Source organism: Lottia gigantea (genome assembly GCF_000327385.1).
Source record: "Lottia gigantea unplaced genomic scaffold LOTGIsca_100, whole genome shotgun sequence".
Classification (NCBI taxonomy): Eukaryota; Metazoa; Mollusca; class Gastropoda; family Lottiidae; genus Lottia; species Lottia gigantea.
The window spans coordinates 1008468-1034983 of NW_008706748.1; the positions used below are offsets into that span (position 1 = coordinate 1008468).

A 26516-nucleotide genomic window follows, 5' to 3' on the forward strand; every position below is an offset into this window, starting at 1 on the left:
CATGAACTAATTGAAAAATATTAAATATCTGTTTCTGCTATCAACGAGGATGTGTTTGCCTAACGATCAATTCTAAATTTGTCATCACGATAATATGTCCAGTTGCCACAATATTCTATAATGTTACTTAACACTAGGTTTTGTTTTGCCTCCCTACTTTATTTGTAGTATTTAGCAGCAATGACCGGTCTGGTTCAAGGCAGGGTAAGCTCACTCTTCTGATCATTTGATACCACTTTTCATCATTGCTTCCAAATGGATTCGGGAGTTTAATACATTTTTCATGTCATAATATAACTATTATTTTGATCACTTCCCTCCCTTTAAATTGGAGAAATGTATTTTCACCAGTTACACCCCTTGAACTATCGAAATTGAAAATATATGCATTTTCATCAGTTACTTCGCTTGAACTTTTTAAATGTATCGTCATGTCATTATTTCTTCTATTTGTAGTGTGTGTTGTGTATGTTGAGCAGCTATGACGGGTGGAGGCACGAATGGTGTGCTTACTCTTCTAGACATCATGTGTCACTTTTTATAATGAAATACTTACTCACTTATGATTAACAAACTTCCTCATGTGAAAAGTTTATTGGCTGCTACCAATATTTGGTTAAAATGTCTTTTTGGATTTCGGGTTTCGTTTTGCGGTTCGGATAGTAAGTGTTTGGTTTATTGAATAAGTATGAATGAATAAGTATTGAATACTGTAGATTATATCTGTGGAAGTAAATCGGCAGTAGAGCAGTAATAATAAATAAATAATAAATAGGAATCTTAAAGAGGGCTGTTAATAAAACAAATGATTTGACCTTTTCACCCCTCACATTAGTTAGTTTGTCTACGCCCACACGAAAAATATTTAGTTTGAGTTATTGCCCCTGTTCTTGAAAATTTAGCTCTTAAACACTTAAAGACATGATTGTTGCTGGATTTTGACAATACTTGGTTTTCTTATTCAGTCCCGCGATGAAGATTGAATATTTGCCTTCTAGAGTGTTCACGAGCTAAAAATTGAACACGTTTTCAAGAACAAGGGCAATACCTCATACTCAATATTATTCAGTATCGCCTTAAAGAGCTCAAAAGAAGTGTATGACTGAAGGTTGAATATTTCATACTGGTGATTGTTACTGTACTGCTAAATATTTTTATTCAAAATCATTGACCTCATAAAAATATTCTTTAACATTTTTCTGGGGTGAATCTATGCCATTGTTAAATTGGTATCAAATATAAATTATAGCAATAACTTACCACGTCGCCTTGTATACTAATGAATCCTGATTTGGATTGGTGAAAGAACAGTCGAATATAAACTCCTGTTCGCTGGAGTAACCAGGCACAAGTCTTAAATTGGTAATAACCTTAACAGATGTTTTAAAATCTTCTACTACTTAAAACAAAGAAATGAAATAGGAATTATTTTTACAACAGTTTTCTGTTCATATACTGAGGGGACAACCGTCGAGGTTGTTATTCAAAATTCCCTGTGTCGCCACTGCCGCCGCCACTGCTTATCGATTTCGATATGAGTATCCGTGTCTATCAAGTATCACCATTTCCGCAAGTAAATACATAAGCTGTTGTGTTATAACAAACATAGACAACATTTGATTTAATAAAATAAACAATCTGTATGTCTTTTCTGATAATAAAACATAAAACAATAACGATACCGACAACAAGTTCGGTTAAAACTTGTAAAGCTTGAATTAAAAGCTAATATAATGATAATACATGTACTAATTTAATTGTACTGACCAAGCCAAAATAAAAATAATAAAAAATACTGAATATCATAATAATGATAATTTATACTGTACATCAACAAGAGAGTTAGAAAAGAGATGATTAGAGAAACTGTAAAGATACTTACCAGTCTGGCTGTATGACCAATCTATCATCATAAAACATAAAAAAACTGAAATGCATCACGTCTACTGTACACTAGCAAGCATGTACGTTTTGAATAGAAAAAGCAAAGCTCAAATTGTCGTGTAGCTTTTACAAAAACGATTCATTGTAAATTGATTTTTTGATTTATGTAATTTCTATAGTTTGGCAAGTATATAAGATATTTCATTTAGGAGTTATGACAATAAAACTTTAGTCAAATTATCTGCATTTATTTGTAGTATAACATGAGTGTTGTCAATATAATGGTAAAAAATTAAAATTTCGTCTCGCCCAGATGAAGTCAAAATTCATTGCATAACGACGAACACTTGGTCCAAATATTACCACCCGAAATCAGCACTGACAACACTTCGAAGCAGCATAATGATTACATGGAAATTAAAAATGAATCATCTGATGGTAATTGTGTTCAAACGTCATGTAACTATATTAAAGAAGCGTTTTCTTCCATAATAATTTTCTTGTAAATGTGAATTAACTAAAGACATTAATAGCTTCTGTTTAAGTCTGAACTATAAGACCCCACTTTCACTTCACCTCCGTATCCGGCATGTCCGTAGCTTGGTGTGCAGAAAAAGTGCTAATTAGATAATTTCCTTTATTTCTCGTCCCATTATGTATTCTCCAGGGACGAAGATTCCCCCTTCTAAGGAATTTGCTTCAGCTGTCACATTAGGTCATATTGACGTGACATCCATGAAGACTCATTTGGACAATTCATCTAGCATTGGAACTGGAACTGGGAATCAGTTCAAATATAAAGAGTGTCCAAGTCGGAAAATACGGCTAAAGGCATTTGATTAAATTTTTATTCATAATTTATTTATAATTTGTTTACATTACAAGAATAAAACTTACCAAGATTACTTGAAGATTTTCCTTAAATTTGTTACTCAAAATTGTTACTCAAATTTGTTCAAGTTGTTAAACCGAAGTTGCTAATAAAATAATAGAAAAAAAAACAATCCAAAATTTCCATATAGGTCAAACACTAACATTTACGGAATGCCAAAATGCAAGCGAATCTAGAAAATATGTGGAAGCACAGACGACAAAAGTTAATGAAAAATATCAAATATTGAGCCTACACAATTACTCGGATTTGTCTTGCTGCTATTACACAAGGGAGTATGCGCCAACTTCACAATATTACAATTAATAACAATCGTGTAAAATCATTCTTGGATTTCCATTAATGTCAATGGTTCTAAGATCCTTACTTGGAAATAACAAACACGAGCGTAGTTCACAGCCACTTCCTCGACTTAATAATTCGAATACTTAATACTTCAAGAATGCCTTTAAAAATTTTAAAGGTTTAAAGGCGCCCATAAATTATTTTTATTATCATTAGAGCCCACTCCATACATTATCTCAGAAGGCTTTACAACTTATACATATATATACATCACAGAAAACATAGTAATCAGTAGGCTTTACAATTTATATATGTACATCACAGAAAACATAGTAATCAGTAGGCTTTACAATTTATATATATACATCACAGAAAACATAGTAATCAGTAGGCTTTACAATTTATATATATACATCACAGAAAACATAGTAATCAGTAGGCTTTACAATTTATACATATACATCACAGAAAACATAGTAATCAGTAGGCTTTACAATTTATATATATACATCACAGAAAACATAGTAATCAGTAGGCTTTACAATTTATACACATATATACATCACAGAAAACATAAAAAGTACTATAATGTCATACATTTAAAGGTTTGAATTAAAGCATTGCCTTAAAAGAAACGTTTTGTATAAATCAATTGCTCAAAGATCTCGAGGCAGAATATACCAAAGCTTGGGCTCACCAACTGCCAAACTTTAGCATAATCTGGAAAATGGCGTTCCTATCTCGCGGTTGGTGGTTCGAGCCACAATAATTACTCAAGTAAATCTGTACATATTTCCGCTACATCGGCTTGTATGTAACGCAAATACAGCATTAAATACAGCATCGTAGCTTTCTATTAGCTATTAAAATAATTTAGAAAAAATGATGATAGATCTGACCCAAATAAGCACTCCTCTTAAATAACGTATATAAAAGCTATATGGATAATTATTTTATAAACTTTAAAAAGTCAGAGATGTACTCGTAAATGAAAAGTTAAATAGTGTTTAATTAAAAGTTAAATAAGCCAAAGACTCTACACAATTCGACAAGAACGACTTTAGTTGTTCATCAATCGGGATCAAGATGGACGAAAAAGTACCAATTGCCAACAAAGACTGACGGTTTTGTTATAAAATTTATGTTAGAAATATATAAAATATTATAAATATATATATAAAAATAACTTTGTTATAAACTCTATTAAGGTCCTTAAGAAAAACATCTTGGGATAATTCACGCCTTGGTTGGTTTGGTATCAAGTTCATATTGGAGTTTTCTGGAGAAAAAAAAAATGAAAGGTCAACATATATTCAATGTATTCCTGTACATCAATCATCCCTCGCTGACATAATCATATATAACACAAGATATATTTTATTAATCCTCCTATTGTTAATATTAATAAAGTGGTGACAGACAGGGTATGCTTAATCTTCTAGATATCTGATAACACTTTTTATTATGGGATACGTCCGTATTTATGATTGATATACTTCCTCAATTGAAAATATCATAAGCTGCAACAAATGTATGTATGTTTCGTTTTTCAATTCGGGTTTATATCTATGTTTACAAAGATATCGTTTGATCATGTGCTGTTAATGTTGTCTGATTACAAAGGATTACGTGTACAAATATATAGAGACATATATAAAGTCAGTGCGAGTCCACAACCTGTTGTGTACGTGATAGTCGAAATGGGAAGGGACATAACTCTAATTATGACCAGTATGGCATGTTTTAACTATCCGGAAATTCCTTCCACTCTATACGAATATAGCCCAACAAATCTGACTTATCTAACTCCGACTTAAAGAGCAGTACCACGGAAGGCGGCATTATATGTCTTACAACAGCGAAATCAATCCGTCTGATATGTCTAGCTATCTACGGATACAGTTCAAAAATTTAAAAGGTGAACAAAACACTCGGAAATTATTGTTACATACCTCTGTCTAAAATAGCAGAATATACAGAAAGCAAGAACAAACAGTGCGGCGATTGCAATGGTTAAACACACTCCAAGAATCGTTATCATGTCATCTGAAAAAAAAAATGAAAAAGATGATCGGTATTTGATAATGTCTTAGTTCTATTCGAACCTAGATACAGAATTTAACCTTATTGTCAGGAGTGTCTGCGAATGACAGGGTCCGACCTAACTTCTACGGAAACCTTCAAGTATTTCTGTTGAATTTCCAAATATGCTCAAGAATATGACGTAATTTTTAATCCAGACAAAAGTAAATTAGTAGTGATGAATTAGGACAGAAAATCTGTTTTTAAAAATATCAAAAATGTATTATTTAATGATAAACCAAGTCAATTAGTTAACTCTGAATTACACTTGGGTAACTCGTTAGATTACGATACATACGATATGCGAATCAACAGATGTATAAATAATTTTTTGGCTAGAGTTAATATTACTCTAAAACAGTTTAAATTTGCCTACTCAGACATTAAGTATAAGCTGTTCAAAACTTATTTTATGCCTTTATATGGTAGTCAATTACTTGACTTTTCACACATAAAGATCGAAAGTTTTTATTGTACATGGAGAAAAGCTGTCAGAAAAGTGAGGAATATCTCGCCATTAACCCATAGTAGATACCTAAATTATATATTTTCTGACTTAAGCATTGAGGCTCAGTTATTGAAACGTTTTTTAAAATTCATACATGTTATTGTAAATAGTAAGAATCAGATTACCAATTTATGTGGACAACTGGCTATACATGGCAGCCAGTCAGCAGCAAGCAATAATTTAAACGTTTTATCATATAGATATAATATTTGTAAATATAGTTTAGCTAATGTTAATTTGAAAGCTGTATTAAAGAATATATATGATATTGAATGTAAAAATTGTAATCAGGAAGCTGAAGAAACAACTGGTATTATCCGTGACATGATACAATTCAGAGACGTAGAAATACACAACTACATCAAACAAGACGTTATTGAAATCATTAATTACTTATATATAAATTAATCTAATATACATGTATATTTCTTTTTTATTTGTTCATTTGTGTACTATATTTTGTACGAAATAAATATATTATATGCAACTTACTCGAGGTTTTTAAAATAATAAATCATCGCCATTGTTACGCCATGTTTGCCCCATAATAACCCCCAAAATATATTTTACTATAGAAAGTAAGCCTTGCTGGTGAGGGTTTCATATCCTACAAGATTTCCGGAATTCAGATCTTTCAGCTTATTTAATCTATGACCAATATGAACCCATTTCCCATAGCAATATTATTAAATTAACTATCATACCTTTTTGATAATCTGAGCCAAAACCATGTCTATTTCTTCGATTGCCTTGGGTATTCGAAGAATCAGTAGTTGGACGTGTTGTTAGGTAGCAATCATTAGAATCACCTTGAACGGTAAAATCGAAAAAGATTTTTAAAAAACAATTATAAACTTGTATTGGTATTTCAGTATTCTTTTTCATTATTCTAATCGTATTCCTTCAAGCCGATCAATGAAAACCTCACAATGGAATGTGAATTGGAAACTACTTAACAAATCATTTAATAAAAGGCTTGTGTTGGCAAAGTCACAACACATGCGGAAAATTGTGGAAAGCTCTCTATCTTGGCTTGATGGCACTACAGAACTACATGCTGAGAAATTCGGTGTCATTGTTTTCAGTTTTTACTGTTTTACACTTCACTAATAATCGACTGACATGTACTGAATTTATACAATCACAAAATAGTCTAATAGTCTTACTTAGTTTTGGAATTCATAGCTTGAAGGGGCATTATGTTTTTTTTTAAGGTCAAAAATTTTTTTGCTCAATTGTATCTAAATTATACATCAAAATCTAGAGAAATTTGTCTCTTAACGTATCTGAATGGTTTAACTGAAATACAATCCAGCCATTAATCTTTTAATGCCAATAATTTTTACGTAAACTTTTTAATTTTGTTATGGTTTTGCTAGGTTTATTTAAGAGAAATATATATCCTACTTTTTCAGGTAGATAAATAAATGGATTTTCCAATTTTCTGAAATAATTTAAGGCATAATTTACAAAGCTTTTGATATTGAATATTTTGCATAATGCCCCGTAAACTTTGAATAAAAACAGTTTGAAGAATGTCCATAATGGACCCAGTAAATGCTGAACATATCAAGTTCTTTAATTATATTTTTAACATCTGCCTCAGCTGCAGTAAATACCCTCGAAAATTGAACAATGAAGATCACAGTAATAGAGAAGTGTGCTTAGAATAATGTCAGTTATCTTCGGCCAGAAAGCTTTTTGATATCATTGGAAAATGTAACTTACCGAAGCAATAACGTTGATCACTACCAGACGTTCTCTTTAAATTATACACCATATAGTCCGTACAGTTTTTAATCTGTATCGGATACTTGACTTTACAACAAGATGAAGACATACTTAAACATCCCATTCTATCAACTATATCATCTTCTACTGTAGGATGGCTACCTATAGACAACATGATAAAACATACTTAAACATCCCATTCTATCAACTATACCATCTTCTACTGTATGATGGATACCTATAGACAACATGATAAAACATACTTAAACATCCCATTCTATCAACTATACCATCTTCTACTGTAGGATGGCTACCTATAGACAACATGATAAAACATACTTAAACACCCCAACGTGAGAATCACCCATCTCCCCATTTAAAAAACATTGTTCCTTGTTCACATGTATAAAGCCTGATTCAAAAAACCTGATTACACATCGTTACATAATATTCTAATTATATCAAAATAAAAAAAAGTAAATAGACCTACCATCTAACCAGACATTGCTGTGAGAGCCACAAAATCCACTAGGAACACACATAGTAGGCATAGTAAGATCTTCTCCTGTTGACTCTAGCTGAACTCGTCTCCATCCTTCATCTATAAATCTATCATGGGAGTCGGAATAATACAGGTCACATTTAATACTTCGTCCACCATCATCGGATAACATTCTGTAGCTGTTACATGGATCATCTTGTAATGAAACTGAAATACAAAATTTCATATTAACTTGTGATCAAAAAAATAAAGAAAAGGGGCGGTCAAGAGTTTTTTAAACTTTCATTGTGTAATGGGGATACTGAGCATCAATGTACATCATCCCAACTTACAGTCAGATGTCTGTGGTTCATGTGTTTCCACGATAAAATTCTAGAGAAACTAAAATATAAACATATATATTTATAAATCATACAACTCTAAAGATGAACTAAGATACAATGGTCGAACCGTACTCCAATGATATCACTACGCCAATCTCGATGCAATATTGAAAACCTACGGAGCCCCTAAGGCGCAATTGCAAACATATTTATTTATCATTTCGTTTAAACGAAATAACTATTTAGTTTAAACGAAATAATAATAAAAAGTGTTGAAAATTAAAAACCCATATACACACATGCGGTTGCCTTTTTATTCCATACTGTTTCATTCAACGAATACGCATAATTCATCATGTTAATTAAAATAAAACCAACGTAATCCTCACCATGGAATATGATATTGACAAATATACGATGATGTCACGATGATTTTTTTTAAATCATAAATAATTGATAATAATAGATTGAGCTGTTATAAATGATTTATTTCAAAAATTTTGGGAAATGTGTTGTCCGAAATGTTTGTAGAATATATATATTGAACTCGTTTAATATATCATACAAAAAGGGATGTTGAACAGCGTAGTATCAGATTTTTATAAGGTTGAAACCATTTTTGTTTGATAGTACGAAAGTTTTCACTAAGGCATCTTACAGTTAATAAGGAACTCTATTTAACTTGGTTTCAACCTAAAGTACCTAGCCATTTTAAGGTCAGTTGTCCAAATTAGATCAAACTGCTTAATTAACATGAAGAACGCTTTCTGTTTAATAAATTCGTAAAATCATATTCAGGTTGATAAAGTGTATTCATAGAAGTATATTTTAGAAATTTCGAGTATAATATATAACGTTTATAATAAGGAAAAGTGATACACTAATGGACCTACCTGTTAAAGGTAATACTATCAGTATCACGGCTATTATCAACCCCAACATCTTGTTGGTTATTTACGATATAAAACACAAATCACAAGAAATGACTTCCTTGATAGACGGACCAAAACGATATAGGCTATATTCAATAGTTATAAAGCACACAATAAGTGTCAATACAGTCACACTGACATTTGCACGATTTCTATTTGTGCAATGGTGTGCCAATTATTAAAGATTTCGTGAACTAGTGCGAGGACTGCGTAAAGAGTGCGGGCGTGCGATCATGTCGTAGAGAGAATTTTAAAATGTTGAAATATTTGGCACGCATTAGTTTTCGTACTATGAGCGTGTTACGATGCGTGAACACTGCAAAAAATCGACACAAACGCTTTCAACGCGTGACCAGAGCGTAAGCCATGTGCAAACAATACTTGATTTATGCGTAAACAGGTGGTGCCATTGAGTTAATATGTGACTATCCAGCCAATTCTGGGGTCTGCGTAACTTATGCGTTTTCACTGCTTGAACAGGTCTAATTAACCATGTATAACAATTGGCATGTCTGATTAATTGTATGTCTAACTAATGGGTTAGATATGGTCCACTGCACACAGATTCCATTCATTTTAGCACTGATTTAAACCTGATGTATCTCCTTTTTCTAAAATTCTAAAGCATTGATTTGTTTGTAATTTAACATGTAAATATTGTAATACGATCAAGGTTTCATTGTTTTGTAATTATCAAATTCACCTTTCCGTTTCGTGCTTTTAATCTAATAACATATTTTACTTAAAGAAAAGATCTCGTGCCAGGCTTAATTTTAAGTAAGCATTTCATTTTTGTATTTCTTCCGCAATACTATAACTGTGTTTCAATTCCAATATCACTTTTTATTGTTTTTAAAGAGAGACCTGTTGAAAATGATCCTTTTTAATGTGCTTTATTTACTGTGTTATTGTTGCTAAATGGGTGGCCAAATAAAGATCTTATTATTATGTTACTATTTTTATCATTGTATACAATTTCCATAAGAATAACACGAGCGTTTTAAATAAGATTTACAATATATTTACCTCATGTACACCTGTTTAGCGTTGATTACGTTTTGAGAGTAAAATCCATTTCAAAATGACTGATTTAGTTTGGGGAAGAATAAATTTCGAAGAACTCTTCTGTGGAGGAATGATCTCCACTGATCTTGAGAAGCACTGTTTTAGTGCACTACGAACCGAAGTGTCCACTGTAAACTGTTGGACCGAACTTGATACGGTCTTGCAGATTGAGGGACTTCTATTGATAGGTTACTAAATCACGTACAAGTTTATTGTATAAATACCAATTGATAATCCCCACCAAGGACGTCTTATCCTCGTGCAATTCTTTGTGGAAAAAATATATCCTATTCAATGTATGGGTTAATATAACAGACATAAAAAATATATTAAAACAGAATTTGAAACATTTTGTTACACATAGCTTCATGCAATGCGATCGTTTACAGTAACGCCCTAAACATCAATTGCAGAGCGATATAGATAAATCAAAACAGAACTTGAATCATGTTGTTATGCAAAATTTCTAAACATTTAAGGTCCCGCCTTTACGATTTGCTTGGTAGAGAACAAAGAAGATGACCTTTTTTTTGATTGTTTTTTGAAAGATACTGGATACCATATTCGAATTATTGTCACTTTCATTTTAACGAGCTAGATTGCAGTAGAAATGTTGCTGTTTAGTTTTTTGTGGATTTTGGATTTTGGATTGGTCATACAGTTAGAATAGTTAGTGTTTTAACAGTTACTTTTGTCTCCAAACTTCTTTATTAGACTTCCTACATCTACTGGATGGTCCATTGTAATATATGTATACAGCAGCAAATACCTATTGTTGTACTGTTGTCTGTTCAGCCCATAGAACCGTGCTTCTCAACAGGGGACGAATTACTTCCAAAGAGAGGTATTGGAAGACCATGGAGAGGGATCTACTGCTGCCATTTCCTATCACGTATTTGGTGGAATGCAGGATCAGCACAGTTAATTATGTACTCTCAAAGTGATTTGTTGAAAATAACTGACATCATTCATCCTGGACATACAGAAAATCGTGACCGGTTAATCGTTTTATACATTTTTCCAGTGAAAATGACTGATTCCTTATGGGGAGGAATATATTTGAAGAACTCGTCCGAGGAGGAATGTTCTCGCGGAGATTGAGAAGCACTGCTATAGAAACACTTTACTTCGCCAACCTGTGTTGTTATGTAAATCATTTAGAAGCATTACTGTATAAACTAGTCTTGTGCTCGTGGAATACACCTTAAGTTCGCCGAGAAAGCTGAGAAATAAATCTTGCTTATCGAATCAATTGAGAGACATATACTCCATATGTCTGGCCAGTACGGAAATTAAAACATAAACTAGAACTGTGAACAGTCCCGAGTGTGGTAACGAGACCTTATCCGATGTTATTATTTTTGACTTTAAGAACTTCTAACCTATTAGCTTTCAACCCTGGTGCTTTACAATTTGTGGATAAGAAAATAACACCCTCGGGTATAAATAAAAAATAAATAATTCAAACAAATAATTGGGCTCTTATTTACGCACGTCTAAAATTTGTGAACAAGAAATTAAAACTCTTACATCTGGATAAATAGGGAAATGCATTGACTTATTAATGCAATAAAAACTTCAATGTGATTATAACAATTTCGATTATTGGCAATTTAAGTTTATAGCCCTGTTTTAGTATTGTCTATCGGTTTTGGCACATTCTACTCCCCATTTGAAATAATATTTTCCCGTTAGGTCTACCGACTCGAGCAACCCTTCACTGGGTTTCCGGTTGGGCTTCTGATAAGCAGATGCTTTATTAACACATTGCATATCTACATTTTATCTGCAGTCTTTATAATAAAGGATTTCCAAATATAGTTGAAAGAAAATGTACTTGATCCATGAAAGTAAAGTATATAGCAAAGTAAGAACGCTTAAGGAGTGGGGCAAGTGATATATTCGGAGGGGCAATGGGGGAATGGGGGTGGTCGATTGCAGGAAGAGGTGGAGCATCCTGGAGCATCGAACTGTTACTATCACTTTCTATCGATAGCTGAGGTCAAGGACATTTTACTCAAAAGAGTCAATGTTTCGAGATATATACTTTTAATTGTTTACAAAAATTCAAACGGTCATTAAAAAAAATTGAATTCGAAATTCAAACTCTGCTGCCATCAAGTTTTAAGTAGAATTAGAAGGCTGTCCAGCAGCCCTAAACTTCCTAAAAAAATCGATTTTAATTAGTTTTGCTAAAATTCCTTCAAATTGTGGAATTTAAAGAGAAATCCTAAAAAGTCATAATTTTATGACAAGAATTCTGTCCAAAATGGCCTCAGGTGTAAGCAAATCGAACCTTTTCAAAAAATTGTTTTTAGTGTCAAATTAACGAGAGTAATTTATTTAAATGTCAAAAGCTGTCCTAATTTTTAGTTATAATATTCCTAATTATGAAATTAACCCTTATTTTAGACACAAAAATCATACAAATCTGACAATAAATTTTTTCGAAAGTGCGTCACTCTCAGGTAACGGCGCATGCGTCACTTCCAGATTGGATTTTTTCTTCTTAGGTGCCTCACATTATTTTTTATGGATAATCTATATGGTTTTTGTTAACATTTGTGAAGTACACCGCAGTTGGAGTCACCCAACCTGATTTTTAGAAAACGGAAGTTCCCACGCCGAAACTGGAAGTGATTTTAAATTTAATGACGCAGTTTTATTTGTATTGGCATGCTTGAGTAGACAATTTCCGAATTATTCATGAAAATTGCTTTATCAAAAAAAAAAAGAAAATCTTGAATATACATATTGACGAAATATTGGTAGCAGATTATGAACTTTTCAGTTTTCACATAAGGAGGTATATCAATCATAAATGAGTAAAAATTTCATAATGAAAAGTGGTATCAGGTGTCCAGAAATATAAGAGTAAGCATACCCTGCCTTGTGCCACATCCGCCATGGCTGCTCAACATACACAACACACAATACAAATAGGAAAGCGCCAACAGAAGAAATAGCCACTTGACGACGAATTTAAAAAGTTCATGGGACGTGGGCCTAACTGTGAAAATACATTTATCTCCAATTTCAATAGATCAAGGGACGTAACTGATGAAAATACATTTCTCCAATTTAAAGGGAGTGAACTGACCACAATAATTGTTATAGTATGATAAGACAAAAAGTTCTAAACGCCCAAATGTGGAAGCCTTTAATGATGAAAAGTGGTATCAAGTGATCAGAAGAGTAAGTATACTGTGCCTGCAACCAACATGTCATTGCTGCTAAATACTACAAATGAAATAGGGGGGCAAAACTAAACCTAGTGTTAAGAAAAATTACAGAATCATATGGTGGCAACTCTTTTTGTGTACTTGTAGTTTATTCATCGTTTTGATATGGTCTTATTAACCCGTAATAAACTAAGCGTGTAAATTAGATTGGAGCTATCTAAATCTGACCAATCAGATTGATAGAACGGAAATGAGGTCGGGTAAACAAAACACAAAATTGATTTGCCGCCACTCGTTTGAAGATATAAGAATACATTCTTTCCACTTTCCAAAGTAAATATTCCAAAGGTTTGATTTTCTTTCAGCTTCAATTCTTTACCGAACATCTTAATTCTGTGTCGGTTAAATTAATCAAAACATTTAATGACACGCTGCTTTCGTTTTGTTTACGTTCGCATACATAGCGTCATACGAGCGGTTTAATTTGATTGGCTGAGATTTGCTACACGATTTGTAGTGTAATGGGTTGAAAAATCAAAAAATTGTATTGATGAGACTCTTGAAAGTGACTTACTTAATTTTTAAATAGTTAGTAGAGAGGTCGTGACACTTTAGATTGACAAGTAGTTAACAGATCGCATACTAGTGCAACAAATTGTATCAGAACTTATCGACTCGCCTCACAAAAACTGGCATAACAGTTATTTTACCTATCCATAAGACGTGGATACTTGTCAGCCCCTCGCATACTAATTCAAGTATTCATTGAGTAACTTAAACATATTGATTGTATTTTCTATCAATAAAGTCCGTGTTCTTAGCTGCACCCTTCATTCATATGGAAATCAAAACCAATAAAAACAATATAAGAATATATTTGGCGACTCATTATACAACAATAACATAGTAAAATTTTCAAAAAGCCCCTTAAATCCTCAAACAACTATAAATAGAGTTATATTGAAAATGAAACACAAGTCATAATAATAAAGAAAAAATAAAACATCAAAAGATATTACATATACAAAGAATGAAGACTAAAAACAGTTACTAATTTTAGATACAATGACAAAGTTAAAAAAAATAAAGAGAAATTTTCCTCAAGCACCTCAAAAATACAAAGCAATTATATTGGGAGTAATAGGATAGCAGTGTAGAGGAAATACAAAAATTATATGTTAAGTTAAAACCTAAATTTATAAAGATATAAAAGGGTCTCAAATTCGATTCTTGTATCAGTATTATGCCTTACACGATTTTCTTGAATATACGAGTAAAAAAGATTTCTTAAGATTGCATTAATATTTTTTTTATTAAATCGATATAAATATGATCAACAAGGTCAAATGCCTTACTGAAGTCCAAGATGACAACTTCAACAATGTTTCAACTTCAATAATCAATTGCTTGAAGTCAAGTATCAGACGTCTCAATTAAAGCAGCAGTGTTTTCTCAATCACTTCATCTCCTATCATAAACTGTTAGTATTCCGTAAATAATGTGAATTGGTTGTAATGTTGTAATAATGCTTAGCGTCATGTTACCTGCTACTGATTTCGTATGGTAATCATATAAGGAGGAAAACAATATAATAGCATATCATGTGATTTGTAACTGTTGAATATAGCCTGTTGAATTTTTGGTTACCATAATCGCACTGGGTCGGCGATCAAGGAAATTAATTCTTGTGGTTTATGTTATCAAATCATATATATTTATATATATTCATATATATAAACAAGGTGATGGAGTTGATATTAATTGTGATGCTGTTACCGTTAACAGGTAGGCCGTCTATTATTATACGTTAAAAAGTCGTATCGATATTCTGGATGCAGTGATATATCATGAGATCGGTAATGTCGTTCATAAATGTTAAAGGGACATTCCGCTTTTTTGAAAAAAAGTTTTTATTATCAAAAAAAGCATAAATTATAGCTGAAAATATTTCAAGTATCCTATTGATATCTATGTATATCTTCTTGATTTAAAAGGGTTTTTAAAAACGGGGAGTACTAATTGTTAATTAAGCAGTTTGACCCAGTTTTGGTGTTTAGCTTTAAAAGTGCACAGTGTTCGCAAATTTGTGCAAAAAAAAACGATCCACAAAAAAGTGTCCATATTTTAAGTAGTTGTTGACAGAATGAATCAGACTTTTAAGTAGAACTGTTTGTAGTCATCCGATCTGTTTTTCATTGATTCAGATCTTGGCACAAAAGAGGTCATCAAAAGTTTCGTCCCTTTGCGGAATATTGAGGGTACTAGTCATGTTGGTCTCGGAGACCTCCCACTGGAAAATTGTCTTCTGTGAATAACGCGATTTTGGAAGTGAAAGTTGCATAAAGTTTTCATTTAACGGCCTTAATACGCAACTGCCTATCAGTCTTTCAGGATTTAGTGTCTTAATTCACCGGACTTCCATAACCTGACGGAATTTTGTTCTCTCGTCGTCTGACAAATCAATTTCCAACAGCTCTGTTGAGGTAATGGTAAGATTGAATCATCTGAATGATCGTCCAAGTGAAATTATTAGATACTGTTTTGTCTTTCTTTAGAAGAAGACGACTTTATTTAAGTTGCCTATAGTGTAAAACTTCAATGAGATTTGTTATTAACAATTACATGTACAAAACAAGGTTTATAGTTAAAAATATAGAGTATCTTAAACGAGTGCTTATGTCATATGAAATTTATAGAATAAGTTGTTAGATTTAATATTCAATCAGGCAACGAATTTCATAAATTCTTTATGACATAAACACGAGTGAAAGATTATATTTTTCTTTTCACAAAACAATCAGTAAATCCATAATTTCCTTGCACTTTTTCGGTATAAGGCCTTCATTTTGAGGTCCTCCTTTTTGCACCACAATCAGGGAATTCTCAGGTTTCGGGATTTTCGATCTTATTCTCATCGTCAAGCAGTGGTCATCCCCAATTTTACCCCCACTTCATTTTTCGAGAATTATAAAAATATGATGTATTACGTTTTTGAACCAAATTACGCTTCAGAATACACCAAATCATTTCCATTTTTCGCAAATTTTCTTGGGAGAGCCCACCCAGACACTCCATGAGAGACTTGCGATTATGAAGCTTCAACAGACTTGCCGCATTTTAATTTCAGGCTCGATAGTTTGTCCCCTCATTGAGCCAGTCTGCCCCAGTACCGCCACTAATGCATCGTTGATTAGCAAGGCACTTCATGAGATGATAAACTCATTAAATAATTCAATATCTATTCTATAAGTAACAAATCATTGTTAGCTTCTATAACATATTGTTTTTGACATGGTATCGAAATGATGTCCTTGGTGGCTCCAAGTGGAATCTCAGTGCAGACAGGTTACATTGGATTGACCTTTCTAAAAACGTTGGCATTGAGATGATCACGTAATAAAGATGAAGTTTCTTGTGTAGACTGGCATCTGTTCCCAAGAACAGTTACTTACTACACAAGGATTTGATAAAATTTGTACCAAACGGTGTACGACTACATTCGAAATGCTGCGACCGAAAAAATGTTTTCCTTTTTGCTGGTTCGAAGTAAAATCACAGTTTAGAAAGATTGTGATGGATTGACCTTTCTCAAAACAATGGCGAACGAGGTAACAATCCGTAAATGTGGTGCCTAAATGTATTTTTAGCTTCTTTTGCATATTGTTTTACGTATATATGGTATGGAAATAATGAAATGGTTGTAACAAGTATCAATCGCAGTACAGACGGGTTGTGTTAGATTAGCATTTTTATTAACGCTGACATTGAGATAAACACGTCATAAGTATGATAGTCGTGGTAAAGATGCAGTAACATTCCACACAAGAGACTTTGTTGCCCGAACGTTTTTTGTTACAAATTTCAAGCTTCTTGTACTAGCCTCGGCACAACTGTCAGGCCCGGCATCACAACGCGTTTGGCTTGTTCTGCTTTCTATTCGGTTGTATTATTTGTACTGACATAATGCTTGGCTATGACGATATCGCGTTAAAAGCACAATTCGTAATTCGTCGCCACTATACAATAAGTGTTCCTCCAGGTGCGAACATGTCCTTTTTGTCTCGGCCAGCACCTTTGAGAACCAGACGGCACCAATTGTAATGTTGAAATAGGTATCGTGATGCATCAGGAAATCCTTCAGGCATCCCTCTTACAATTAACTGCCAGGACTCTGTTTTTCAAAGATGCTTAAATCGACGTCTAAACGTAGAAGTTACGACGACCGTAAGTTTACGTTTACGTCTACGGGCGACAGGTTTCTAGAAAGCACGCGTAAGAGTAGCGTAGTTTACGTCCAACTCTTTCTCTTGGAGGAAAGAAAGGTGATAACTTCCGGTCAAGATGAGACTTTGATCGATGGATACATGTATTATCATATTATAGTATTAACTGATTTTATATGAACAGATCAGGTTACAACATGCAGTAAAAGGAGAAGGAAACTACAGATACCGTGGATAATTTAGTTCAAAGTTTCATCTAATTTTTACAAAACGTTTTTTCGTGAAACTGGCTCCAGCTTAAAAATGCTGGTTTTTTTTTTAACAAATTGTAAAATGCATGTTTTATTGTTTAGTTTCATCACAAGATGATCCATGTAACAGCTACAGAATGTTGTATGATGATGGTGGACGAAGTATTAATTGTTCACTGTATTATTCTGAGTCGAGTGATAGATTTATAGATGAAGGGTGGAGAAGAGTCCAACTAGAGTCAACAGGAGAGGATCTTACTATGCCTACTGAGTGTGTTCCTCGTGGATTTTGTGGCTCTCATAACAATGTCTGGTTGAATGGTAGGCTTATGTTACTTTTTCTATTGCAATATTTACAAATCGATTTGTGTTTTTTATCCACCTATATTATTAAATATGATTATTATTAAATTACGATATTCTTATTTAAATCCAACCAATCAGCCATTACTTTGTTTGTAAAATGATAGGTTTTTCGTGCACTAAGATTTGGTTGTTGTACAGATATTAGATAGAAAAGAATGTTTAAAGGAATGCTTCAGTAAATCAATGTTTTTAAACTTGATCTAAATGAGTTCATTGGTGTCAAAACTATACACCAAATCCAACTGTAATCCAAGTAAAGCTAAGAATGTACTGAAAAATACTTAATATTTCTATGCCCGTTTTAATGATTACTTAGTTCAATGGATTGATCGTCATACAAAAGGATGATTTTTTATCGTTTTTACACCAGGTAAATCCACTAGTGAATATATGCCCTTATTGACCAAGTTTGAGATTATAAATTTATGCTCGTTCTGAGGCAGAATTCATTTAAGTATTGGATGTTTAAGAAGTGCAATCCTACAGTAAAAGATAGTATAGTTGATAGAATGGGATGTTTAAGTATGTTTTATCATATTATCTATAGGTACTCGTCCTACAGTAGAAGATGGTATAGTTGATAGAATGGGATGGTTAAGTATGTTTTATCATATTATCTATAGGTACCCATCCTACAGTAGAAGATGGTATAGTTGATAGAATAGGGTGTTTAAGTATGTTTTATCATATTATCTATAGGTACCCATCCTACAGTAGAAGATGGTATAGTTGATAGAATGGGATGTTTAAGTATGTTTTATCATATTATCTATAGGTACCCATCCTACAGTAGAAGATGGTATAGTTGATAGAATGGGATGTTTAAGTAAGTTTTATCATGTTGTCTATAGGTAACCATCCTATAGTAGAAGATGGTATAGTTGATAGAATGGGATGTTTAAGTATGTTTTATCATGTTATCTATAGGTAACCATCCTACAGTAGAAGATGGTATAGTTGATAGAATGGGATGTTTAAGTATGTTTTATCATATTATCTATAGGTAACCATCCTACAGTAGAAGATGGTATAGTTGATAGAATGGGGTGTTTAAGTATGTTTTATCATATTATCTATAGGTAACCATCCTATAGTAGAAGATGGTATAGTTGATAGAATGGGATGTTTAAGTATGTTTTATCATATTATCTATAGGTAACCATCCTACAGTAGAAGATGGTATAGTTGATAGAATAGGGTGTTTAAGTATGTTTTCATCCTGCTGTAAAGTCAAGTATCCGATACAGATTAAAAACTGTACGGACTATATGGTGTATAATTTAAAGAGATTGCTTGGTAGTGATCAACGTTATTGCTTCGGTAAGTTACGTAACACAACGATATAAATTATGAAGGATATAGCATCCAGGCCACAGCAAAAAGTCATTGTGTACATTATATAGCGCTATGTTGATCACTTAATAATTGATACCTAATTTCCATGAAGACCGAGTCGAGTACCAACAAAACACAATATAAAGGTTCATATACTCTTAAAGTATAAGTTCCATGGCCTGAAAAAGATTAGAGTAAGGAACACAATTACTGTTAAACCACTATATCCTATGGTTTGATATTAGATCACACAAACCTTTTCCGATTTTACCGTTAAAGGTGATTCGACGCATTGTTACCAAACAACACGAAGTACTTCCGTATCTCCATTTACCAACACGTCACATCCAACTACTGTATCTTCCACTACCACCCAGAAGTTAATGACCAAGACTCCACGACAAACTCAAAAGACGTTACATACCTCTTCCAAGACGTCACAGCCAACTACTGTTTCTTCAACAACCAAGAAAACGGAAGTTCGCCCAGTTCAAATGGACCCCGAGATTCCCAGCTCTGTGGATAATAATCGTCAAGACAATCTGCAAACCACCAATGTCTATGTTAAAAATGAATTAGTCTCTAACATTCAGTATCACGAAAAAGGTAAAAATGAGAAATTAGTCCTAAAGAGTGATGACTTTTACCTAATGTGGTCAATTTAAAGGTATACTATCTGCCAGAATGACCAAAAAATTGAAATATTTAAGATTTTGCCAAAAGGAATCTTCGTGGTGTCCAACTGATGAATACATACTCATATTGACCAAGTTTGATACTTTAAATTTGATGTCCATCATAAGAGATAGTTGAAGCATCAGGTTATCGGTAATCTGGAAGGGTTTGAATTGATGATACTCACGAAGAAGGCTAAACCTTTAATTAATCGATTAATCGATTTGACACAGTGAAATGATTTTTGTTCTAATTACGGTCTGGAAAAAATTAACAAAATTGGTGTAGCTTTTAACTTGACTAAATATCTAAACTCGTGGATAATTTTGTAAAACATAATGATTTGCAAACCGGGCATGGTGAATTGATGAAATATGACCTATTTACTTCAGAATTCCTATATTTTATATGAAAATGAAATTGTCAAAATCTTTTGATATAATTACATACTATGATATGTTTAATGTGTAGGTTTTTTTGTTACAATGGTATTGTACAATATTTAATTACTGATTTATTTCTTTTGGGCTTGCCAGTACATGGTGTAAAGATAACAACCATTATGTCCCATAGCACTTTGGTTACCTTTCTTCAAAGGTCGTTGAGGGAGCTGAGGTGGATCGATCCCGGCAAAGGTCGAGATAATACCTTCGGATTTTTCAACCCAGTTTCCCCCTGTCATTGACGCAGGTACGAGGAGCTGACGTGGAAAAAGCGTCTAGTCGTCCGTATGGGACGTGTGCTACAAGCTGTAAAGATCCCTCGACAGTTGGAAATCGAAAGAGAGCAGGCTAATGCCGCTGTCCTGTCAAAATTTTCCTCATTGCACACTGCATGGCGTTGCCCGTCTTCATTAGCCCACATGGTGCAGAAAAGTAAGACGTAAAACTCAAATTCATATCATTTCATTTTTTCTAAGGTCGTTGAGACTTGTTATTTTTGATATTTTTTTCAGACGACATGATAATGATTCTTCGAGTAAGTTTATCCGTCACAATCGCCTTACTAATTATTCTTGTATTAGGTATACTCTTCATGAGACACAGGTACGTAACAATTGGATGTAGTTAACAATCGTTTTACCAACGTTTTAATTTATTTTATCTATTTACGTTGGAAACAAAGAAATGTCATTTTTGTGGGATATGACATAAGAAGATATTAAGTTAGTTCATGACTGCGCAAACCACCCCCTTTTATTATCCGCCCACATGAAATGTGGAGCGTATATTGGCGTCATTCGTGCCCGTCCATCCGTCCGTCTCGTAAATACAATCCTCGACAAAACTTGATGGAATTGTTTACATTAAACCCAGGATGAACCCTATGAAAACAAAATCGAAAATAGTAATTAAGTTATTGTCCTTTGATCTTGAAAACGTATTCTAAGTTCACATTTCTTTAACGATTGTGACGGAGCGTGATGTTCTTTATTACCCAATGATGAACCCTATTAGTAATCAATAAAATTCAGAAAATATTTGATTGTTGATGTTTGATGTGATGCCTTAGTTGATGAAAGCGCATTCGATTTTTAGACCTTAAACACTCTAGAAAGCACAATTGTGGATTTTGGCAAAATCTGGTAAAGGAAAGTACTCTATAGAAATTCAATAAAAATTGGAAATTTAATTCGAGTTATTGCCCTTGTGCATTGAAACGCGTTTTTATATGGTAAATACTGTAAAAATCGCCATTATTTACATATTTAACTGAAACTTTGAGAAATTGTACATAATGAATTAAGAATTTTTAACTGAAAACAAAGCTGATAGTGGACGTATATAACATTGTCTGGTATGCTAACTCTAAGGAACCTGAAAATTTCAATTCATAAATATAGTTGGCAGACGCGATTCTCAAAAAGTTTTATTCGGTCTTGGTTTACATATAATCAGTAGCGTATTTATGCGATAATTTTTGGGCCATACCCGTCCCCCATACCTCCTCCCAGGGGCCATACAAAATAAAAACTGTAGTCTACTTTCACTTCAAAAATCGCGTTAGATGTATTCTCCGGCTTCCCAGATTAGAAACTTTTCCACCAAGGCTAGTTCCGTCTAATGTCCGCACAGAGTCGCCGGTTAGCTTATTTCATTTATGACATTTCATCCCCCCCCACTACCGTTAACCTTTTAAATATATACTTTTTCATTTCATATTTGAAGGTGGCAGGCAAAAACATCTCCACTCAAAGTGTACTTGAAATACACAATTGTGGAACTTTGGATCTAAGTTATCAATTTTCAATACGCAAAAGTCTATTTTTTTTATATGAATAGACATTATCCAGTAGAGGGTTTTTATGAAAAACCTGTGCTCGCATGCAATGCCTTTTAGGGACAGAGGCGCCATTTTGGGGGTTGATTTGAGCCTTGAATATATGTATATAATACTAAAAATGTACGAAAATCACAAAATTTCTTATAAAACTATCTCGAACTAGGAATTTCTTCTCCTATTTCTATAGATGTCATTTCTCAAGAAAAAGACTACTTTTTATCTTTCAACCGTAAGTATTTTCGATGTAGGTTTTTACTGTTATTTTTCCGTCAACAAGACCTAACATTCAAAAGTAATATTTTAAAATATTTTAAAAAAATATATTTTTAGGACGATGACAAAAGATCGCTCGAAAGGCAGCTCAGAAGCTACAAATCAAGGGTATGATTCAGAAGGTGAAACCAACGTTGAAAATACTTATGATACCATCTCGCCTCCATCTGATGTTCATGGTCATCAAGCATCAGGCATATATCTAACTGTAATCTAATAAAATTTAGTTTACAGTTTCGTTTTGTTACTTCTTTTGATCTCCATTGTAATCGAAATATATCTTTTATTTTTCGGCATTACTTTATAGAATTAAAATAAAAAGTCTTGGTTCTCCTGTCTTTCAACAAAAACCTTGGAAGTTTATTATCAATTTTATATTGCTTGTATAATTGTTGCTGATTAATTTTGTTTGTATTTATATAAATTGGGCGAATGTAGCCTAATTTCTTACCGTAATAAAATTATTATTATTAAATCTCTCGACAATCTTCAAGTTCGTGGTTTTATGACCGTTGATTTCGACTCGGCCCTTATGGATATTTAACAGTGTTATTCAGACTAAAAGGTTTATCATTTAAGTATTCATTTAAGGGACAGCTGCGCCATTTTTGGGGCGTTGATTTGAGTCTTAAATATATACAAATAATCTTCTGAAGTACTGGATATGTACAAAAATATCTCAAACTATGATCTTTACATATGACAGTGTCTCAAAACTTACAAACGCGGATAATTCTGGACACACATGGACTGGAAGGCTGAAATTGCGACGGTGACCCCATTTTGATATTACTTTACGGTGGGACGTCAATTCTCGAACAACCATGGCGGTTTTCATGCAGTGGGGGTGCTGCCCCCTTGAGACTGGGGGTGCATATTGGAGCAGACTAACTTGATGGGGTACAATTGTCAAGGTTGAAATTAAATATGCATAGCTCTGTATAACCACCATTAGTGTAAGCCACCATTGTGCGTATGAAATGGTTCTTTCCCAAAAAAGAAAAGAAAACGAACTAAAACACGACCGATCAAAGTAAAGGTAGTATAAATTGTTATCAACAGTTCTATTAATTCTGCCAGGAAATAAAGTGGATTGTCTGAGTTCATGCTTAGAATCAGACAAATCATTTATCATATTAAAATGACTTTGAAAGTGCCATACTTAAAACACTTGTTGTGTTGAATATCAACATAGTTTTTTTTTTGACAAAATAAAATAATTTCATACTGGCATAACTAAAATTTGTTCATTTTTTTTAAGTTTGCGTTTATTATTTATTATATACAAACTTCCCTCTGAGAAATTCAACCAAATATGACTTAAACTGTGCCCTTAATTTATATATTCAATTCTGTATATGGTTACCTTTTATCAACACGATGCCATACTTCGACTATCAATACTGCTTTACAACTAATTCAATTTGCAATAAAAAAAAGCACTTTCTGAATACGGACAACAGTATTTTAATATTATAGATTTAAAATATCTAATTTTCAGTCCTCATATGTAACACTCTCTCACTGTAGTTTAATTCATATTTGATTACAATTCACTATTATTTTGTTCAGTTTAATTGTCAGATTAACGAATAAGTCAGTACCATTAAACTATTATAAGCAATATATTTGCTGTTGAAATCACAAACACAATCATTAGAGTTTTTAGTTTTTATTAGTATTATGATATACAAATATCGACGAATTGTTAATTCACTGGTATTCATCATATCGTCATCATCATCATCATCATCATCATCATCATCATCGTCGACTACATCATCATTATCCATTATCCATCTCCATCAATCATCGTCATGATCATTCATGACCCACCATCAATCATCATCATTATAATCATCATCATTATCATCATTAGTGTTATTAGTATTATTATATTACATTTACAAAAACCATTTTAACTTCACTGGTATTTATCGAATTATTTATTAACGTGAATTACGCGTATTATCGTATGGATTGATATTACTAAAATCATAATTTGGGTTCGTTGTTGGAGTTACGGTTTTGGCACGTGTAGATGGCACTCTCTTCCTACAAATACACGAATGAAATATGATATGTAATTGAAAATTAATCATAACAATGACTTTATATTCCGAATTTCTCAGAATGATAACAAGTCTCTTAGGAAATTGTTAAAAATACACAAAACAAAAGATTAAGGACCCTATGTGAGTACTCAGCAAACATATTTGACATTGATCTTTCTGTCTATCATTGCATCACTTTAAAGTTTCGGGCAAATTGAGCTGCTCTTCCAAAGTAATCTAACCATTCATTAGCATTACTTATGTATAAATAAATCAAGCACTAACGATCCGAATCGCAAAACAAAACTCAAAATCCAAAACAACATATTGACGAAACATTGCTAGCAGCTAATGAACTTTTCACATGAGGAAGTATATCAATAATAAGTGAGTAAATAGTTCAATATGAAAAGTGGTATCAGGTGTCTAGGAGAGTAAGCATACCCGTAAGCTGCCCTGCCGCCATAGTTCCTAAACAAACTCAACACAAACTACAAATAGGAAACTGAATATAGTCTTATGTGTAATACCTTTTATAAGCCAAACAGAAAATCGTGACAGAAACAATGATGAACACAACAGCTGCTGTTACTGATATGCCAATTACAACATAATCCATCTGGTTCTCTAGAAAAGAAATAAATTATATAACTTAAATCTTTATGTCAACTCTACAACCCTATCGCACTTCACGCTTCACAGAAAAAATCGCCAACTACATTTTATCCAGTTTCAAACCGACAACTCGCTATAACTTGTGCAGTTTCACATACAATCCTTTAGAACGACACATCGTTAACAACGCCCTATCCAATGAACCCAACGTCACATCTTATATGCTACTATCGTACCCTTATACAAACGCAGCCTTATTCGAACGAAATGTTACCTGCTGATGGGTCTTCAGTTACAGTATTTCTTGTAGTTTTAGTCACTTCTGAAATTGAAGGATAAGTTATATACTGTGGGTTGTAGGGAATACTGGAACATGCTTAACACAGCACAGCACAGCACAGCACACAACATACAATAGACAACCCAATTGAGCACATAATCATAATAATAATACAAAGTTACTACCTGTTGGCGCTGGGCTTTTAGTTGCATCGTCCATTGTGGTGTCTGTCATCTCTAAAAATTAAAATAGTAAAGGTAATTTAATTATTAGAAACGGTCTAACCTATCTACATCAGAACTACGTTCAATTCCATTTGTATCTTTTGAATGGGTTTTCGCGATGCTTGGAGACAAAGCGTTTGTAGTCTTGATTTAAAAAAAAAACGAATAATAGTATTTTGTTCAACAACAACAAAATGCCATACAGTATAATATATAACAAGATACTATATGAAGGAAATAACCTACCTGTCGTCGATGAATTTTCAGTGATATCGTCCATTGTAGTGCTTGCCATTTCTGAAATTAAAAGTTACAAAATGTATGTTTACAAGAATTTTTATGAAAATTACTGTAGTGAAACTAGACATTTTGCAATTTGTGGTGAGTAAAGTAAAATAATGACTGCACTTTAGACCTACCTGTTGTAAGTGGCTCTTCAGTGACCTCCATTTCAGTTCCATTTATGACTGAAATTTAAACGAAGATATGTAATGACGTGTTTCTCGTTTGTATACGAGGAATCTAAAATAATATCAATATCAAACTTACCG

General features: G+C 33.0%; 3 protein-coding genes across 3 annotated transcripts in view; 1 reads left to right on the plus strand and 2 right to left on the minus strand.

The window, feature by feature from the left end:
- Nucleotides 1–4297: 4297 nt before the first annotated feature.
- Nucleotides 4298–9149, minus strand: LOTGIDRAFT_170575 (hypothetical protein; the record flags this gene model as incomplete). Its single annotated transcript, XM_009046392.1, has 7 exons — nucleotides 4298–4340; nucleotides 5014–5107; nucleotides 6356–6460; nucleotides 7380–7544; nucleotides 7646–7696; nucleotides 7873–8091; nucleotides 9101–9149. The coding sequence occupies 7 exons, from the start codon at nucleotides 9147–9149 to the stop codon at nucleotides 4298–4300; spliced, it is 726 nt and encodes a 241-aa protein (XP_009044640.1).
- An 8421-nt stretch (nucleotides 9150–17570) lies between these two features.
- LOTGIDRAFT_170576 (hypothetical protein) lies at nucleotides 17571–23009 on the plus strand (the record flags this gene model as incomplete). The annotated part of the gene is made up of 10 exons (XM_009046393.1): nucleotides 17571–17610; nucleotides 17963–18181; nucleotides 18774–18824; nucleotides 18926–18976; nucleotides 19078–19128; nucleotides 19230–19280; nucleotides 19382–19546; nucleotides 19841–20167; nucleotides 21192–21282; nucleotides 22850–23009. The coding sequence occupies 10 exons, from the start codon at nucleotides 17571–17573 to the stop codon at nucleotides 23007–23009; spliced, it is 1206 nt and encodes a 401-aa protein (XP_009044641.1).
- A 784-nt stretch (nucleotides 23010–23793) lies between these two features.
- Nucleotides 23794–26516, minus strand: part of LOTGIDRAFT_237273 (hypothetical protein) — a gene marked incomplete at its 5' end in the record, with an annotated part of 14330 nt that continues 11607 nt past the window's right edge. Inside the window, 7 exons of the mRNA XM_009046394.1 lie at nucleotides 23794–24117; nucleotides 24484–24847; nucleotides 25377–25473; nucleotides 25736–25783; nucleotides 25927–25977; nucleotides 26212–26262; nucleotides 26385–26432. Coding sequence (XP_009044642.1) covers nucleotides 24742–24847; nucleotides 25377–25473; nucleotides 25736–25783; nucleotides 25927–25977; nucleotides 26212–26262; nucleotides 26385–26432 — 401 coding nt within the window. The 3' untranslated portion in view covers nucleotides 23794–24117; nucleotides 24484–24741. The remainder of the gene's footprint in view (nucleotides 24118–24483; nucleotides 24848–25376; nucleotides 25474–25735; nucleotides 25784–25926; nucleotides 25978–26211; nucleotides 26263–26384; nucleotides 26433–26516) is intronic.